The sequence below is a fragment of the Chamaea fasciata genome, unplaced genomic scaffold (genome assembly GCF_029207755.1).
Source record: "Chamaea fasciata isolate MVZ Bird 193981 ecotype frontalis unplaced genomic scaffold, bChaFas1.0.hap1 SCAF_10, whole genome shotgun sequence".
Classification (NCBI taxonomy): domain Eukaryota; kingdom Metazoa; phylum Chordata; class Aves; order Passeriformes; family Sylviidae; genus Chamaea; species Chamaea fasciata.
The window spans coordinates 10,077,462-10,096,986 of record NW_027094095.1 but is presented as its reverse complement, the minus strand read 5'-3'; the positions used below and the strand labels follow the sequence as shown (position 1 = coordinate 10,096,986).

At 37.0% G+C, this 19,525-nt stretch overlaps 1 protein-coding gene and 1 long non-coding RNA gene across 4 annotated transcripts in view; one reads left to right on the top strand and one right to left on the bottom strand.

The window, feature by feature from the left end:
• KCNT2 (potassium sodium-activated channel subfamily T member 2) overlaps positions 1 to 19,525 on the top strand; it is a 131,610-nt gene that overhangs the window by 39,975 nt on the left and 72,110 nt on the right. For all 3 annotated transcript variants that reach the window (XR_010722424.1, XM_066192271.1, XM_066192270.1), the window contains 3 exons: positions 2,506 to 2,580; positions 3,083 to 3,166; positions 3,743 to 3,837. Coding sequence is in view for 2 of the 3 variants with exons in the window: in XM_066192271.1 (XP_066048368.1) it covers positions 2,506 to 2,580; positions 3,083 to 3,166; positions 3,743 to 3,837 (254 nt within the window). In the remaining variant the exon portion in view is untranslated. The remainder of the gene's footprint in view (positions 1 to 2,505; positions 2,581 to 3,082; positions 3,167 to 3,742; positions 3,838 to 19,525) is intronic.
• LOC136294497 (uncharacterized) overlaps positions 1 to 19,525 on the bottom strand; it is a 53,593-nt gene that overhangs the window by 25,140 nt on the left and 8,928 nt on the right. The window contains exon 3 of the long non-coding RNA XR_010722427.1: positions 17,133 to 17,222. This is a non-coding gene — a long non-coding RNA (uncharacterized lncRNA). The remainder of the gene's footprint in view (positions 1 to 17,132; positions 17,223 to 19,525) is intronic.

The window sequence follows — 19,525 nt, the reverse complement described above, 5'->3', positions numbered from 1 at the left end:
GCTGAAAATATCTTGGGGGATAATTTTTTTTTTGTATTATATTTTGTATTACTGATATTCAATAACTCTAAGAGCCACTGCTGAATTTAGAGACTTGTATTTCAGTGTGCTTATCGAGTGATTATGGCATAAATGTTTTCCTTAGTGCCCAATAATGCTAAGAGGCTTGTAGTTGTCTGCTGTCTAAAAATTATTCTTTTTAATCCTTGGAGCATATATTATTTAAGGGTTGGGGGTTACAAGTGCAAATCAGTTATGGGCAGAAATAGTCCAGAATTTATATCCTGGTGGCAGAACAGCAAAGGGCAATCACAGTTTGTGCTGTTCCTGAGTTTATTGAGCAGCATTTTATCCTCATCCATTCTGCTTGTGATTTGCATCAGTTTCAGTGGGTTCAAAAGATGAATTCTTGGCAAATCAGCTTCCATGAGAAGTTACTCATTAGTGTGTGATGGATGGAAAGCTCCACTACCCTGATTTGCTGCATACACCTGTCACAGAGGTTGAGGCATTTTTGTGATTTTCACTCCTCATAAGAGAAGGAACTAAAGAACTTATCTAAGGAGCAACAGAATTTGTCACTCACATCAATCCACTTGATGCAAACACCTCCTTCCCTCTGCTCCTGTTTTCCTAGTTCTACACCATTCTCTTGAAGTGAAGAATGGTGTTATTTCAACTGCTGTAAGGCTTTTCTGCACATCCAAGGTGACCAAAGGTGCCTTGGTTTGTGTAAATCTGTGACAGAGTATTTATTTTACAGAAGCATTTTCAAAACTTTCACAATTTAGGTAACTAACTTTTACAAGTCAGAGAATTAGTGAGTGAGAAAACAAGAATGATTGTGTTTGCATTGGAGTGCACATTACTAGGATTTCACAAATAACCTATGAAATGAATAAAGCAGTCACTTGAGAGAATACTCCAAGAGATTGATCTTTCTGATACCCGGTTCATGACATATGAGAAATGATTCAACATGCAGAATAGTGAGGGCAGAGTAACATATCATGCTACTATGATAGAATGGATTTACATTTTTTAGAGCTTTTAAATGGAGAGGAATGCAAAGGATGTAGCACTGTATTGTGATGCTGATCACTTGGATCCAGGAACGGAAGGTTTACAGTCTGCATTCTTGCAGCCTAAAGTATTACATGAGGTTTGTCCTTGGCCAGAATTCTGAAAGATGTCTACATCAAAAATCTGCGTTGTCAAAACTTGCCACAGACATCTGGCAGTCCTGCATATTGCCTGGTGCTCAGGCACTCTCAGGGCTTTGAGCAGCACCATACATTCTCACTGCAGAAGGCAGTTTTGCAGAACTCATGATGCATTTCCATGTGGAAGCCAGAATCCTACAGCTGCACACATCCCTAATTACCTGGAGCCCATCCATACCGGCATTTTGCCTGCGCAAGTAAATTATGTGACATTTCTTCTCTGTAATGCAGAGGAGGAAACTCCGAATGTTAAAAATGAGGAAATTCGTGAAATCAGAAAATGGTTCAGTTTGAAAAATCAGATTTGATTTTGATTTTTCTCTTCATACAAACCCCCCTCAGTTTACAACCCAATAATTTCATTTGGATGTCTGACTCCCACCAATTGCACTTACACAGAAGAAAATAATCCCTGTCCCTGAGGTATAGTGGCTTCCAGATGTGAAGAGTTAAAAATGGAGAAAGAATTTTATATGGTGTGGAGTTCACATTTAATTTTCAGCGGCTGTATCAGGTGGTTATTTTTTTCAAGGAAGATGAACATGTCATTGCAACTGAAAAAATAATGCTCTACTGCAAATTCTTGTAATATTGCCATGGTATGTGCTACACTATTATTGCATTACCTATGATGGAGTCCTGGTACACAGCATTAGTAAAGCTGTAAGTCACTGAAGTTCAACTCCCTTCCTTTTTTAATATTTGGATTTTCCTCTCAACATTTAATCATTGACAGCCACTGCACAGATTTGGAGAAAAAGTAGAATTATCCCCATCCTGTTGCTAGCAGTAAGCAAATGAAAAGATCAATACCACTTCACTGAAATATGTGGGAAGACCTCTCATTTCGTGGAAGGAAGATCAAGTTCCAGAAAGCCCTGAAGTGTTCTGAAGTGTTGGTGGCAGAAATAGAGAACTTGATATTGTAGTCCTAATTCAAATATTAAACCCTTGATTTTTTACTTCCCTCTCCAAAACAGGCCCCCAAAAATACAAAGTAAAGATAAAAGATAAATGCAAAGGATGAAAGGAAGGAGATTTAAAAGTGTGTATCTTTTGCTTGGGAATTATATTATGATAAACTGTAAGAAAAAGGATCCAGAGTGATCTGTATTCTATAGTCACATTTGTCGTGTGTTTAAATCTAATATGAATGATATCCCTGAATTTCAGGTATGGGAGAGACTCCCTGTGTTTCATTGGAATATCACATGTATTTCTTGTCTGAACTATTTGTAAGCTGACTGTGACATTGTGGGGTTTTTTTTCCTTTTCTTTGAAGGGAAATATCTGGGAACAAATTCTGAGAATACCCTTTCTCCTGGAAATAATTAATGCTGTCCCTTTCATCATCACGGTAAACATATTTGAATTAATACATTTGCACATTGCACTTTTATAGCTGCACAAATATTCTTACTTTTTTAAAGTAAATTTTATTCTTATGTGGATGATGAGTTTGTGCCTATGGGAACAGAAATTTTGCCAACAGTATGACGATAGTTTGCTACTGGAGTGAAGTCATACAAGTAACTTTCCACGTCCTCTACTATGGGCACAAACAAAACCAAAACCCTCCACCTCCAACTACAGCACAATCAATAAAATAAACCAGCTGGTTGTAAAAATGTAAGAATCACTCATGTCTGCAGTGAAAACTGACTGTGTTCCTACTTTATCTAATTATCTTGCATGTGGTTAATCACAAAGGAAGACAAAAATGTTATTTAAAGCCAAATCTCACGCTAGAAACACATTAATAGTAAGTATTTTTCCCAAGTGTTTCATTGCTGCTTGAATAGTAAAGCTCTATTCCTCATCAGAAAAGCTTCTAATGAATTTGTTAATTTTTCTTTCAGATTTTCTGGCCAGTCCTAAGAAACCTGTTTATTCCTGTATTTTTAAATTGCTGGCTGGCAAAGCATGCTTTAGAAAATATGATTGTAAGTATGCAAAGGAAATAAATATTCTAGAGTTGTATTTTTTTAGTATATTGTCTTTAGTGGGATTTTGGCAGTACAGTCCAACCCTAATAGGAAGCTAACCAGATCTGTATTTAGATTATACAAATGGTCAAGCATTACTAAACTGCTTTCTCCATGAAAATTAGAAAAAAGTAAGACACGAAATGAAATCTCAATTAGTATAAATTGTTACCGTGCCAGGAAAGGAAATGGCAGTGGATGGTTCTTTTGCTACTCTGCCATTCATACACAATTGCAGGGAACTCAACTGTTAGGCCATAATTGGGCCTTGCACCCTGTAATTTGTAAGCTAGACGTGAGCAGACCTCAAGGCAGCTTGCAATAGGATCAGAATTGTGCTGGGATGAACAAAGAACTACTTAAATAATCACAGATTCACAGCTGGCACTTCCGCACCTTCTGTATTATCAGCAAACTCCTAAGTGCATTTGAGTGACTGCATTGCTATCAGGGTACTGCATAATTCCTCTACAGAATCAGATCCTGAATTATTGGTTCAAATCCCAAAATAACATCTATTTTCCATTGATACAGAATGATCTTCACCGAGCCATCCAACGCACACAGTCTGCAATGTTTAACCAAGTCCTCATTTTAATATCTACCTTACTATGTCTCATCTTCACTTGGTAAGTGGCCAAATCCCCTCTGTTTTTATTATGCATGTTGGCTTCTTTTTCTCTTCTATGTGGTGATAAAAAAGGCCTGGTGGAAACCATGAAGTGAAATAAGAAGGGTGAAACACTTCAGTGGAAGTGTTAACTAGCACCTTTACTACTGGGGTCTGGATGCACTAGTTTGGAAACTGAATGTGCATGCATGGGAAAAGGAATCCTTCTCACTCTAAGGAAGGAAATACAGATGATGCAAAAACACAGGCTAAAGCAGGGGAAACTTTTAATGTACCAAGAGTGGAACCTCAGCAGTTCACTCATGTGAGGAGCACCAACAGAAGTATATTGACCCACACCAAGGTCACCTTCCTCTGACTGCTGGGACAGAGAAGAATGTGCAATGTCTTACCCTTAAGGCTTTGACCGAGTCAGTTCCCCTAAGGATTACAGTGGATAGCTCTTAATAATAGAGATTACAGACAGTGTAGAATGTATTAATCTAGAGTGCTGATGGTACTGGATGGTGGGTTCAAACAACCAAAATGTATTACTCTGAAGAATGTTTTGCTGCAGAACCTGAGAAACTTAAATTTACATCCAGAGGAAACACCACTTGATTGCCCCGTGTTTATATTGTGCCAGAGCGATGTGGTGTTAGCCAGGGCTGGAGGCAGATAAAGGAGACTACATGATTAGTCTGGCTATACAGTAGCTCAGTAGCTTACTTAACAGACAGAATTTTCTCATCAGTAGTGCCTGAGAATTGAGAATCATCCTCAGGGGGAATACAGAGCCGTGTACAGTGTGATACAAGCCGGTGTACAAGAGGACAGTGAAAAGAGAAGATGGTTCTGTGTGGAAAGGCTAAATCACCTGTATTTGTTTTGCCAGACAAGATGGCTTTAGGTCAGCACATAAAGTTTGGTGTGTCATTTTGGAGACAGTAATTAGATTTTCTCTTCCTTTATTTCTCTAGCTTGCTTTTCTGATGGTCGCTAGTATGAGTGACTATAGATAGTCACTGTTATGTGCTGCCTAACTCTTTTGGTAATGAGTGTAACACAGGACGTGGCTTTTTAGAAGAGGAGTTTGCTCTAACCAGTGACTAAACAAATGGTCCAGTTTTACCCTTTGTCTTAGGGCTACACACCTGCTTAATGAAAAATGCTGTCTGTTCCAGACAGTAATGAATTTTTGTGATATTTAATCTCCTATTGAACATTATGTAATTTTATATGCATAAAGATTTGGTCATTTTTAATTTTGCTTTTTAGTTTTTTACAATACAAGGTGTTATTGAGTAAATATTCCTTTACCATTTTTTACCTACCTACTTCAATATTTTACTGAAATGCTGCACAAATTATGTATCCTGCTTACCATCAAGCATTGTGATAACTGACAGTAAAAAATGCAGGAAGTGGCAAGCTTACCTGTAATTAAGGCTGGGCTCAACAGCTGCAGATACTACTTTAGTTCATTATTTACTGGCCTAGAACTGACCCTGCTAGACTTGCAAATGAGCTAAATGAGATGAAGACACCCAGGACTGCAGTAACTAAGTAAACGGAGCGCTTTCTGACTGAGAATAGTAGTTCAGACATCTGCAGCTTCCCTAAGACTGGAGTTGTGTTCAAGCGATTGTTACTCTTGCCTATGTGAACACACGTGATGGCATTTTTACACATTCTTTCTTCATACTACTGAATATATATTTAAAATACCCCCAGAAAAACTCTATAAACAATTCAAATCAATTAACTTTGTGTCTTCGATGATGTTACATCTCTGGCGAATCCAAGAGAGCATTTAATTTTATAGACATCATTTAGACTTTATGTGAGTTCCTTCCTGCTGAAGGAGGACCTGAGTCCATTCCATGCTGGAATCCTTCCACTTAAGGGTGCCTTTCACCAGACTGATCATTCATGTTTTCTGCAAAGGCAAGTAGTACCCAGGTCAATACCCCCAAACACTTCTGGGAGCCAGCATTTGCACAGCACACAAAACTTTTCAGGCATCACTAGTCTGTTTTCATTAGCGTGTTTTGGTTCCATGTAGAAACACTGCCCTGCTCCATGTAGTACCATGGCTTCAGTAAAGCAAAATTACTAAGCCTGGATTAGTATCTTGAGTACAGTGCTGTCAGTTGCAGGGCACTTTCCCCTGGAGGGTGGAGAACATGCTCATGGTATGCTTTTGGCACCACTGACCTGCCCTCATCGAGCCTCCCTGCTGACTCTCAGGCCCTCTGTGGATTCAACTGAAACCCCACAGCACCCTTAGCTCCAGGCTTGTGCCATCTGCTGCAAGAGCAGCATCAGCACTTGTGAAGCTAATATAGCTTTAAAACACAGGGTTTTCTGTTCAAAGCCACCTTTTTTTGGCAGACACATGGGCAGAGATGGAATGGAGCTTTTTATGGGAATTACACGATGTTGAAAGAAGTCCAAGATGGTATGAAGCCCAGAAAGATTCCTTACTGGCTTTGTTCCTATCTGCATATAATAAGTATTTTCAAAATAACTTTGCCATAACTAGCAGGAAACCCACAGAAAATGAATTTTACCTCGTGCATCATCTGTAAAGCCATCATTTCCATCCACATCAGAATTTTATAAGTGGTGGTTACAGAGATAGGCACATTCCAGCTTATGTCTTACAACTCAGGTGGAAGCTTTCCAATGAAAAGTAAAAAAATAAATTATCTCAGGTTACAACTGATGGGCTAATCTCACAGTTTTTAGATACCATTATTCAGGCTGTCCTTTGCACTCAGAGTATTGTAGAAAAAGGCTCCTTCTGTGTTTTTGTATACAGCTGACAATTTTCAATGTTGTTGCAGAACAAACAGTAATCATAACAAAATTTATGCTCTACTCCACTCTTTGATCTTTAGTGATAATTGTTTATGGATCTGGGGGTGGAACTCATTTTCAGGTCAGTAAATCTATAAGACCATTTTCACATATCTGTAATTTATAGATTACATACAAGGATTTTTTTTCTCCTTTTTTTCTGACTTCAAAGACAGATTAGGCTGTCCAATGATTTTTCTTTCTCTAAACATCTCAGTGGCCTTGTAACCAGAGCAATTTTACATCTACTAAAACATGTGTGCTCCAATATGACAGACTGTTCAGCAGTTACTGTTGAGAGAGTTCTAGCGAGAGTTACAGACCTAGTCATAATATGTGTTGTGTCATTAAGCTAATGGATGTTTGCACTTGTTTGTCAAATGGAATACTAATTATTTCTGTAAACTGTACAAGAAGACAAATAACAGTGAATAAGTATTTCAGGCATCTTTCTGTGACACAGTGAATCAGCTATTAAAAGTTATTTTGAATTTTAAAGCAGTATTAGTCATACATCAGCAATGTAGAGTGACTAGCTTGTGAAGGAGGTGGCTACAAATTCTTTGAGATGGACAGTTACTTTTTTCATACTTAAACCTGCACATACTTTTCATACTTTGCACATACTTTGCTTACGCTTTCATGGAAAGCTCACTGAGGTCAACCTTAACATTTTTTACACTCCAGTGCTTTCAGCATCAGAAAATAAGGATGTTTCCACACAGTAACTTACAGAATACCTGTAGAATACCGGTACTGTAGCCTCAATGGCAATTACCCAATCACAGTTCTCATCCAGAGGAAGCAGTAGGAGTAAGTTGCTTGAAAGGATGAAGACAAATCCCAAAAATTATCTAGTCCAAACAAGACAAGTCAAGACCTTAGGATTTGGAGCAATGTGTTAGAGAAAAAATCCACCCAACCAAGAAAGGATTAATCATGGAAAATCTTAGAGAGAAAAAGGCATCTCAGTGCTCCAGTTCCCTTTATTATCAATAGGTAGATGTAAACACCTCAGAAGGTGATCCGAAGGGAACTAAATCACCTCAGGGAGGTCTCGACTTTACTTTCCTGTGTTGATTTTGACAGGAGCCAACAATGTCAGTTATCCAAGAAAGATGCCTAGCCTTAAGTAGGATGAAAAGTGTTGGTGGATTATGTAATATAAAACAAAATGTGGATTTTTGGGTCTGCAGTTCTTTCTGGGATGTTATGTTTTGTTGTACAGCAGTCTCTGTGTTCAGGACCAGTCTTAGTTTGATTTAGAGAGATTTTCTGCATACCAGGACAGCACAAGATAAGACTGTGCTTCTGTCTTTTAGAATCCAATTATTCTAGAGTAGTGAAGCATATAAAGTTTCAGGAGCTAACAGAATAAACAAGAGTTGCAGAATTTGAATGCCAGAATATTATACAACAATAATTGAAAGTTCTAAGTAACTGTAAATAATACCAAATAAATTATTCAGCTATTACAAGAATCCCACAAAGCACTGAAGCAACAGCAGTGGTACTTTTCTTTTTTCTGAAACAAAGCAGATCTGTCAGGAACCTACTTGTTTCAAACATGGATCTCGTTTTCTGTTTTGAAGTATTCCTGTGCAAGGCTCTCCAAACATCAGCAAGTAGATCTAGAAGTAGGCCAGTAGCACATGCAGTAACCTTCCACATCCATTGTACCAACTCACACCCTCCCCTAGTCCTGCTCGTCAGTTCCTGGAACCAGGGCAGCGTGGATGGGTGCTTTCTCTGTGCATGTGTGCAATGAAAATTGAGGTCGGGTTCAGACACTGTTTTAACACTTCCTTAAGTGAGGGGACGATGAAAAGGCTGTGCAGCTCCTGGGAGGTCAAGAGCAAAGCATTTTCTAAAATATCCACTTGTTATTTGTGAGCAAATAATCCATAAATTCAATTACAGTTTATGTGAAATACTACCTTCTGGGAAAAACTGTGCATGAACTCAAAGCCAACATTCTCGTGAGCTTTGGTAGGAGAAACACATATTGAATACAGAGCTGATCCTTTTTAGGGACAGAAATTTCTAAGGTGGCTTTCCTGAAATCTGCTGTATAAGACACATGTGTAAACAGTGTTGCCAAAAATAGTTGCCAATTTAGTTTATTTAAATGAAACAACTTCAGATAAAACTCTTAGAGTTTCTTTTGGAATACAGATTTATTGGATAGCCACAGTTCTTTCACCTTTGTTAGCACTGGGATCCATTAGCTTACATGCCTATGATTAGGACTTAAATGGCCAAGGCTTTTCAAAAGGGTGAACAAGTGTAATGGAAAATTACCATGAAAAAATGTAATAAACCCCACAATTGTTTCTTTGATTAATGCCTTTTCATATTTTTATGCAACTACTGATTTGTGACAACACAGAAATATTACCATATACAATTTTCTTTGTTGCTAGCTTAGTATTTCTAATAATACACTTTAAAAATATTTTGCATATTTAAGTTCAAGAGTTCAGATCTGAAAGAACCATGTGGGTGATTAGTGCTGTTGAGGAGTGTTGCTTAAAGACTGTGGGATAAGGATGTATGCTGGTTGGTTGATTGTGAAAGGCAGATCAGAAATCTCTATTACAGGGAGAGCAGAAGTATTGAAGCTCAATCAGAAGTCTTTTTGGCTACCCATCAAAGACAGTTTCTATGGAAACCTAGATAATTATACAGTGATTTTCATGCTATTTTAGTTATTAATTTGGTAGTGACATAATATTTCCTTTGTTAATCTTTTTAGATGTTTCTACATAGTTATTTCTAAAATAATTAGGTCAGCATCTTTCCCATGGCTCATGCAGGGAATTCTCTGTGCCACTGATGTAATGGAATATTTAAAACTAGACACAGACATCAGCAAAATTAATAACAATTTGAATAGTCTATTTACTGTGGTCTGTGGAAAAAAGTAATAAAGGTTAGAAGGTTCAATCTCAATTATCTTCTTAGTGTGAGAGATACATTTGTAGTCATCTTGTTCGCTTAAAATAAAAAACAACCAGACTAAATGATAGCTGCCTTCACAAAGGCTCTCTAAAATGGATTGTCAACAGCATTATTTATGAGCCAATTCTCCTATTTAGAATATATATAGAAATATTAGATTAAGCAATAAACAGTGTGATTGAGAGATTTTTGTTCTTTTATTTCACCCTGGAAAATGAGCCAGCTTCATGTACTTTTGATCTTTTCAAGTTACAAACTTTGCTAATTTTCTCGCACAGGTTGTAGGTCATTTATTAATTTAAAAATCTGTAGTTTCAAACTGAATGTAGATAAAGGTGGGCAAAGTTAAGTTTGTATAAATTTGAAATACAAAATTAACTTATCCACATTTTTTATGCTCTGTTGTAGCACGCAATATCTCAGAACTTCAGTACAATACAGTGTGTACCTCTACATTATAGGTCAGATAAAACATCTGTTGATGATTAATGTAATTGCAGTTTCACAGTCTAGTACTATATTCTAAAAATCAATATTTTAAACTGACCCTGGGAAGAATTTTCAGCCTGTCTTGCAAGGCCTTTACTCTTGGTGGGAGTTAGACATCGAAGTCCTTACTTACCATTCTGAAAGTTCCAGCCTCTATCCTCTGAAGCATTTTTATCTATCTCTTCTAATAATTTTTTAATGCCATGTGAAGGTACTGAAACTTCAGTAATCAGAATATGCAGATTTAAGGAGAGTGCAAATCATATATTCAAAACCAAATGCCTGCCCAAGAAGAAGATAAAATGTCACTCAGATTCTTTCTCAATATTATCCCCAATAACTTCCATGGAATGAAAAAATGTCTCTCAAATACCAAGTGCTGATAAAATTTACATCAATAATCTCAACAACTTTTCATTAAAGATGCTTTGAGAATATTGGGGAGTCACAATATTTTGGAAAACATTATGCACTCTGAATATGCCACTGGGAGAATTTCAGCTTTTATTATCATGACATCTTGCAATAGAGTAATAATATTGCCAGATACCATGACAAGCAGAGCTTGTTCTGGCAGCAAAGACCAATTACCATTACAAATGGAGGAAAAAAAGCAAATGATTTTGAGTCATTTAACATTTGGACTGTTAGAAATACAATTCTAAGATTGCATCTCCATGGTGTCCTTTCTCCAGCAATCATATTTTGAATTTGGTTAGAGATAATAAAATCAAGCTTATTGCTGATATTAGCTAATTATGGCTTGCCAACAAATGTAAAGTGACATATAAAATTCCTCAAAGTTGGTCTAAATGCATTCTTGTCCTTGTTCCTTTGCAGGAACAAAGCACAAAACTGTGAGGAATATGTAATATCTTAGCAAAATTAAAAAATTAAATTAGCAAAGTGTTCTTTTTGTGTCATAAAATGGGGTTTGGAAAAAATATAGAAGTGGTTGTCCAAAGAGCAAGGATAAATAAAGAATAACAAAGAAAAATAGAATGCCATATTCCATATAAAAACCCCCAACAATTACAGTATTTTAATATGTGCAAAATGCATTTGAGATGTGCATGTCTTCAAAATTATCACCACTTGACAAAGATTCACAGGAAAAATGCAGTCAGATAAAATGATTTGACATAGGGAGCCAGGGCAGTGAACTGAGCAGGCATGCAGACTATAAAGATGTAGGTTTTCTAGTAAGCTTTCTATTGGTTTATAAACACACAGGCTTGTAAGTACATCCCTTGTGTGAAAAATACAAATGTTACATATGCAAAAGATGTTTGTTACCCTCAGAACAAGGGTGACAAGAATAACTTCAGGAAAATAAAATGCTGGAATGAAAGTACATCTGGAGTGTAACCAAAGCTTGCAGGATGTGAAATACTGTATGATCATACTGGCAAAATAAATCTTAGGTTTTGGTTTGGTTTTGGGAAGACTTGAATAAAACCAAGGGGGTAGAGTTCCCCTTAAAGGGTCAATTTGATATACAAAATAAGTGTTAAAACCCTCAGTCTACCATCTCTTTCCTTACAGGAAGGTATTACATTTCACAAGCTGCATTTTGTATTTGCAGTAAAAAGAAAAACCTGATACTCACATGCTGTCTTGAAAATATTCTATAATTTTAGAGAGTAGCAAATAGAATGCCAAGTGTACCAATGGTGAGTAACTATGCTGAGAATGTTTCTTCACCATTCAGTAGCTGGCATCAAACCATCATCACTCACAATTCCTGGCTCAAAAATGAAGTTGTCATTAGCATGCAGACTTAAAAAAATAAATATATCTTTCATTGACTGATTTATTAGTCTGACAAACCGTTTATTTTACTTCACAAAGATTTGGTGTTTGTGGTGGCTTATGCTAACACATTTCACTGTATTATCCAATGCCATCAGTTATTCAGGTTCTCCAGTGAGCAGCAACTCATTATGGTGATTGGGGATCAGCATAACCCTTCAGCGCTTTGTTCACTTTTGTTGTCTGTTTCACATTTCAACTATATTTTAAGGTTGTGAAGTTTAGCAAAAGTTCGTATTTCCCAAATCAGAAAGTGAAGAGTTAAAAAAGTTGTTTGATATAACTTTGGCCATACAAACAGAACCTGACACCAGCCTCCAGGAACTGTTCACTCACTCTCTGTCTTTGTTAAGCATAACTTTTTGGCATGTTGAAAGCACATCTCAGAGGTTTTGGCAGAGATAAGGTTGTGATACAAGATCATCTAAAAAGAAATATTTTAATACACCTAAAATGGTTTTTAAAAGAAAAAACAAATCACAGCTAAAATGCATTTTGAAACCCTTATTCTGTGTAGCTGGTACTCCATTAGAAATTACTATAATTTTTTGACAGATGTTTTTCAAAGAAATGAAGAGTAGAGGCACAGACAGCCATAATATCACAGTTGGGTGATACACACATAAACCTGTCTGTAGATACAGACCCTTTAGGGTATAATCCAAATAAACAGCACTCTGATTAGTGAGTTCTGTACTTCCATTGGCAATTAAAACCTTCTAAAATAAAGCTAAAAGCAGTAAACTGGTTGTATTATCACAACCTCAGTAAAATAGCTGTGTACTTAAAAAGGAACTTGAATATATGCCTAAAGCTAAACATATGCTCCCATTCTTTGCACAAACACAGCTGTATTTTTTCACGTTTCTGGAAGTTGTGCATTTCTGGCATACATAAGTGTATATTATATATACAGAGTGGAAGTGCCTGAGTCAGAACAAAACTCTTTGTGGCATTCCATTTTAGTTACATTTTTTAATATTTTAGGTGATTCTTACCATTGAGTTTTATACGTGACAAGCCTTATTCAGATGCTGAGAATGAGCACTTAATCTGCTTTTTGGTGTGAATGCAGTCCTATATTTTGCAAGTTTCTTTTCATTAGAGATGAACAGAGGAAAAACAAGTAAATGCAAATATCTTACGCAAAAAAAGTTAAAAATAAAGTTACCGATGAGAGGGCACAGCTACATATGGGCATGTACTTGCATTTACTAAAATTGGATAAATCACTGAATATTTCAAGTTGGAAGGAACCCATCATCAAGTCTAACTCCCTACTCCTAACAGATTTACCTAAAACTACATCATATGACTAAAAGCTTTGTCCAGATGGTCCTTGAACTCTGACAGGCTTGGTGCCAGGACCACTTCCTAGGGGAGCCTGTTGCACTGCCCAAACACCCTCTCAGTAAAGAAATTTACTTCTGTTTTAACTTTCCTTGTGGCAAAAAGAATGATTTGGGGTCATCTTTTAACTGTACTCCTTCACTTGACCTCTTTTTGTTCCCTTCTCTATTATTCTAAAACAATAAAAGAAAAAAAATGCAGAAAATTTCTGCCAACTTTAAGGCAAATATGAAATGCTTCCTCTTGAATATTCAAAGTGAAAGTCTAATTTTACAAGTTGTAGTGCATGTGTAGTAAGAATAAAATCTTACTGAATATTTTCCATGGGCTAAGCAATCAAGGGGAAAACATGCCAGACAAAACATAGCAGAGATTACAGAATCTGCTGTCAATCCTGGTAGGCACAGTGATCTTCCTCCTTCTTCCTCCCTCCGTTATCTCTCTGGTGTTGTGATCATTAATCCCATTTTTCCTGGCTGCTTGAGGAAGTTCCCCTTTTCACTCACGTGTCTCCTGGTTTTTGGTCATTATGGCACCACCTGTGCCCTTTCTTTAGATGATGTGCATTAATCATGTACACTATTTTTTTCCCTAAACGTGCTTGTGTTTGTTAAACAGTCAAACCTCACATTTCAAGAGGCCTGTGAGGTTCTGAGTTTCAATGTTTTTTTTTAAAGAGTAATATGTATGGATCCATTTGAATTCCAGCCAAAGAAATTATTAGACGTGGAAGTTTTTATTCAAGCAAGCACATTGTCAGAACAGGTGTCCCAAAGAAAATTCCTCAGACTTTCAGAAAACTGTTTAAGTAGTATAAATTCAGGATTTTTCACTCAACTAAAACATTTTATTGAAATCATCAGATTTCAGTGGAAACCAGTGTTAGCAGTAGTGAGGAGCAGGAGGAAGATGATGATGATGAAATCCCAGAGCTTGCTGATCAACCCAACCAATGCACAGAGAGTTCAAGGTCTCCAAGCCCTCTGGCTCATAGCTGAAAGGATTGCTGAGTTTCCAAGTAGGAACTCAAACCATAAAGGAGTCTGCCCTGTAATGCATGATAGAATATATTGCTTTCATCTCCTCACAGATTACCTCCTGTAATTTTCACCCCATTACACAAACTCTATTTAACACTTTCTCCCTTTCTGGTGCTTTAGCAAACCTAAGCATTAAGTCTGGTGCTTAATTATATCCTTTTCACAGGCCAGTTGTTTCCTTGGTCACTGTCCAAAAGGTTGTCTCTAGCTAAGACCGTGGGTCAACAATGAGGTGACTCTGAAGTAAAAATACCTTTCCAGAAGGAACATAAACGAGGAAAATTTATGTGGCACACATTTTCATGTGTGCTCCTGGTTTTTTAATAACAATTTGTTGTGAAATAAAAGAGCCAAAGCATACTATACAAGTATTTTAAAAAGCCCCAGGCTGTATTTTAGGTCACATTGCAGTTTCCATACACCCTTTTGTATTTTGCACTCTGCAGTGAACTTTCTGCTCATCATGAATCTACAGACAGTGTTCTGAATAGACAGACTGGATGCATCAGTGCACTTTTCTTGGGTCTGCCCATATAGCCACCCCTTTAAGCAGCTGTGTGGATGCTTCCCTTGTAAAGCAGCAGCACAGCAAATTCTTCTCTTTAGCTTACTGCCTGTTGGAACTGTCTTTGCCTTAAGACTGTCATGGAATGGAGCAGCCACATTGAGGACAAACTAAACACACATGCAGAAGGTTTACTTTTGTAGCCCAGATCCAGCAAACGTTGCTGGCAAGCTGCAGAGCTCTCTCTGTAATTATTGGCCAAATTTTCTATTTCTAATGTTGACAGGGAGGTTACAGATCTGACAGTAAGTGGTGGCCTTTGTTCTTTCCTGTACAGGTGACCTCACTGCCAGAGGTACCAACACTTATAATACTTATGCATATGAAAGAAGCTTAAATGATGCCAAATTGTGCAAATGTTCACATAACAGCCAAAATATTGAAGGGAAACACCATGAGAACAAAGACCATTGATGAGTCAGTGTTTTCACAGGGCAGCTTGAAATGCAAGAAATGCACACCACTGTCCCCATGTGATCTGACTACAGCCTTTCATCTTAAACACTCTTTCTATATTTACATTTTTACAGAAGGGAGGACAATAGAAAGTTTCCCATTACCCAAAGTCTATGGAAATTTAAGCTGGAAAGGAAAATAACACGTGAGCTTTCCAAAGGGCTGCACACCTCAGGCTGCAGTTAAAGCGGATAAGAGAAGAGGCATTTGATTTGAGTTACTTGCAAGTTTTAGATCATTCCAGCCTGTATTTGTTACTGGTTTGAGTTTCACAGCAGGAGAAGCACTACAAGGAAGTCCATTCTTCCTGAATATTACTTATCTGTTATTTTCTAAGAAATTCTTTTTTGTTTATGGTGTTAGCAACCATAAAAGGCTGCACCTGGAGTAAGGTAACTTGGCTTGTCCCAAAGTAGCTGTTTCAATAGCAGCAATGAGAGCAGCAAAAAGAAGATGCACGCAAAGTGCAGACAGATGAAAGGCTGTCAGGGGGATGTAAAAATAGATGTAAGTGTAAGGAAGATCCATGAATATCCTTAAAAATCAAATGAAAATGCAAAATCTGATAAGGAGAGAATTTTGACTTAACAATAAAATTAAACCCATTTGTCATTAAAATATGCCGTGACTTGAGTTAGGTTAAAAATTAACAAAAGATTTCTGTCAGTAGCTAATAGAATATTCTGCACGCTGGGTTAGCTTTTTTTTATGCACATTTAACAAATACTCAGATAATGAATCTTTCAATTGTTAGTTCAATTTGATTGAGGGCGTGTGGGTGGTTTGCATAACAACTGTTACACCCTAAGAGTGTTTCAAAACTATTGCAAGAAACATTAAACATGATGTTCTAAAGCATAACATATCGGTGTATTAAATTAGAGGTTTGCATTTGAATTTCCCAGCACAACCCATGTAATTTTTTTTAATAATATAAATAGATTACTTAATTATTCTTCCTAAGGAAGGTCAGGTATAGAGTGTCACCTAATTCTGTAGCACCCTGCAGGTGAGGAGTATCTGGTGGTTAAGTAGTGACTGCATAATTCTGTTTCCCGAGTAGCTCCTGACTCCTTGTGTGAGCAGTCCAAAACCTCAGGCTCCAGCAGGCTCTTGGGTGCCACAGTGTTGACACACTGAAGCTGGGCTGCCAAAATTTACTCTGTTTACCATCAAAACTGTGGGGCAGACTGAAAGCACACACAGATACAGGTGGTCCTTTGGGCTTAGAGGCGGAAGTGTGGACAGACCTGCCTGTGGAAACACACTGAGCTGAAGGCTGCCCACAGAGGGGCCCTGTTTGTGCAGTCTCAGTGACCACAGCTCTTTGATTGCAGCTCCACTTCTTATCCCACTAAAGGCAGCAGCAGGATTAGAAAGGTTCTCACTCAGATTCAACAAATATTTATATACACTTGGTCATTTCATAATACCCTATTCTGCTTAACAAGATGTTCTGCAGTTTCTGGAAGTCACATGAGTTCCCATGGGAAGAGTTTATTTTTATAAGTTGAGATTTTGCAACCATATAAACTTTTTTTTTATTTATATATAAAAATGTTCTTTTGCTGCATATAAATATTCTGATCTTCGGGGAAGGAAAAGGTTTATAAAGGACTCCATGGGTAAGTAATACTGAAATCATCAAACATCATCATTTGGGATAAAGATAAAATTGGAATACAAACAAAAATGACCTTGCCATATGAAGAGAAAGACCAGATTAATTTCTGACATGGTGACATTGTTGTGTAGTGAAAGTAAATTCATTGCCCTTACCTCAGCTTGTGTTCAAAGTCCCACAGAACTGAAAAGTTTGATTCAAAGCCTGTTGAATGAATCCAAGTCTTCCCCTTCCCTACTGTGATTCTGGAAAAAACCAAAAACAACACAGTGTTGTATGAAAATGAATGTTGGTCTGAAAAAAACCTGTTTGGAAAAATAGAAAGATTTGTGTTGAACTGTCTGATGAAGTGGCATGAAAGTTGCAAAAATGTGAGATTGTTACACCTTTTGCCCTTTAATATGAAGAAACCACTATGTCCAGTATCTGTTTTGTCCAGTCAGTGAATACCTTGCAGCTGATCTACTGCATTTTAGATCAGTTGTTGCCAACTGAGAACTGCAAGGATATTTCTCTCCTGATTTACTTTAAGGGCAGCATGACAACCTTCATCTTTCCAGTCAGCAGTTCTCCCTCATTTCTTTCACTATCTTGTTTGCAATTAATGTTTTCTATGTCCTGAAATTCAGTAATTCCTACAGCTTTAAAGCCTTTTATGTGGAATGAAAGGTGAAAATAGCATCTTCTTATTATAACACTTAAATTTGATATATTTTACATGATATATTGTACCAGATTCTGTCATATTAACTTTATGAAAAGTGTACATCTATTTAAACTAGTGGGTTTTTTTTTCTATTTTTAATATTAATTATGTAAAATTGCTTTTAGAAAATAAATTAGAAAAAATCCACTGATTTTAGAAAAGACCTAAGGAAAGGCACAAGGCTTGGAAAAAATTGAAGGATTTGGTTTTTAGCAAGCCAAAGACTTCTCCTTCAGGGCTTTTGGGTGGGATTAACATTTTATTATTGGTCAGAGTATTTTGTGATTGTTGCTTCACTTTTACATGCTGTTTCAGCTCATCCCTTGCTCTTTTTGTTTGCTTCTTCATTATTTACACAAGAGTCAGGGTTTCTGTCAGAAAGCATCAGGTTTTTAGGTCACAGGTAGGGTGATTACCAACACCTTCTCATTCTGCAGGTATTGTCGCTCAGAAGTCAACAGACAGTATTTCCATTTGCATCTGATACAGGGAATGAAAAAAATGCATTTTAATGTCACTCCAGTTATATTAGTATTCAACCCAGAGCTTTTGAAAATTGCTTGTTTAATGATGATATGAATACTAATTCTCCACACTGAGAATTGCTGTTCCATAATGTCTAATTTTAAAATATGGGACAAAACTGCATCTAGTTCTACATGATGTTCTGAAGAAGACTGAACACCCCACAGAGACAATTTCTAGTATGAAAAGCTGTTTTTCTCTGTAGAAACCAGGGCATTCTCCAAATACATAATTAGTCCCAGCACCACTTAAATTTCAAGGATTTAAGACTGGCACCAGCTTAATATTAACATCTTTGGCAAGTAGTGAGCACCTTTTGACAATTTTAAACAAGACCTGTATACATTTATCAGAGTTTTATGAGATATTACATCTTCTAGAATAAGACTGAAGAATGAACTGCTCCGTAGATACATTTTATTTTGGTGGAGAGATTGAGGAAGTTTCCTTAAGCAGTTACAGTAACTATGGTCGTAAAATATGTCTCAAATTCTTGTCTGTATTTACTGGAAAGTCAACAGGGTCTTTTTCTTTAGTATTTCACTGTATTTGTACTTCACCCATGAATATTTGCTACAGTTAGTGGTCTATCAACAATTTTGTTGACTGATAGTTCATTCCAATTTTTCTTATAAAGAAAAGAAAAAATCTGTGATAGTAGGCTCAGAAATTGTTAAAATAACATGAACAGCAATTGGCAGTATAGGACAATCAAATAATGAGAGTTTAATTTCTAATTTGTTCTAGCATCCCCATTCTCTGGTAGGACATGAGGAAGTTGTAAAGAGTTTTAGATGTGAGAAACTACTGAGGACATTTGCTTAAGCAGGATTGCTATTCTTGTGAGTTAGTTCAGGTGTAATTCTGTAGTACGGAAGCACTGAGCCTTTGCCACAGAATCACACCGAATCTGATAAAATGAATCCGTGTTGATTTCAACACATTCATTAGCTAGTCCCTTCAAACAGCTGCTGTAAACATGCCAAGGTGAATACACAAGGTGCAGCTCAAAGTTACAGGTCCGAAGAAAACGGTGCTGGTAATTGCTGCCCATGCCTCAGCACACTGAAGCAGCTCTGACTTTTGGCTCAGCCTCTGGTGCATTATAGTAGACCTGAAGAGGTTGTATGTTTAAACAGTATTTTTCTCTAGAAGTGAAAATGTAGAAATCAGATGAATTTGTCAACGCTGATAAATGAAAACATAAACTAATATCAAATAGACTCTAAACAATTGGTTATAAATAAGGATAGTTAATGTACAGTATTTGCAAAATACTATCCAAATGGCTCTTGTTACATCCATTTCTGTGACATG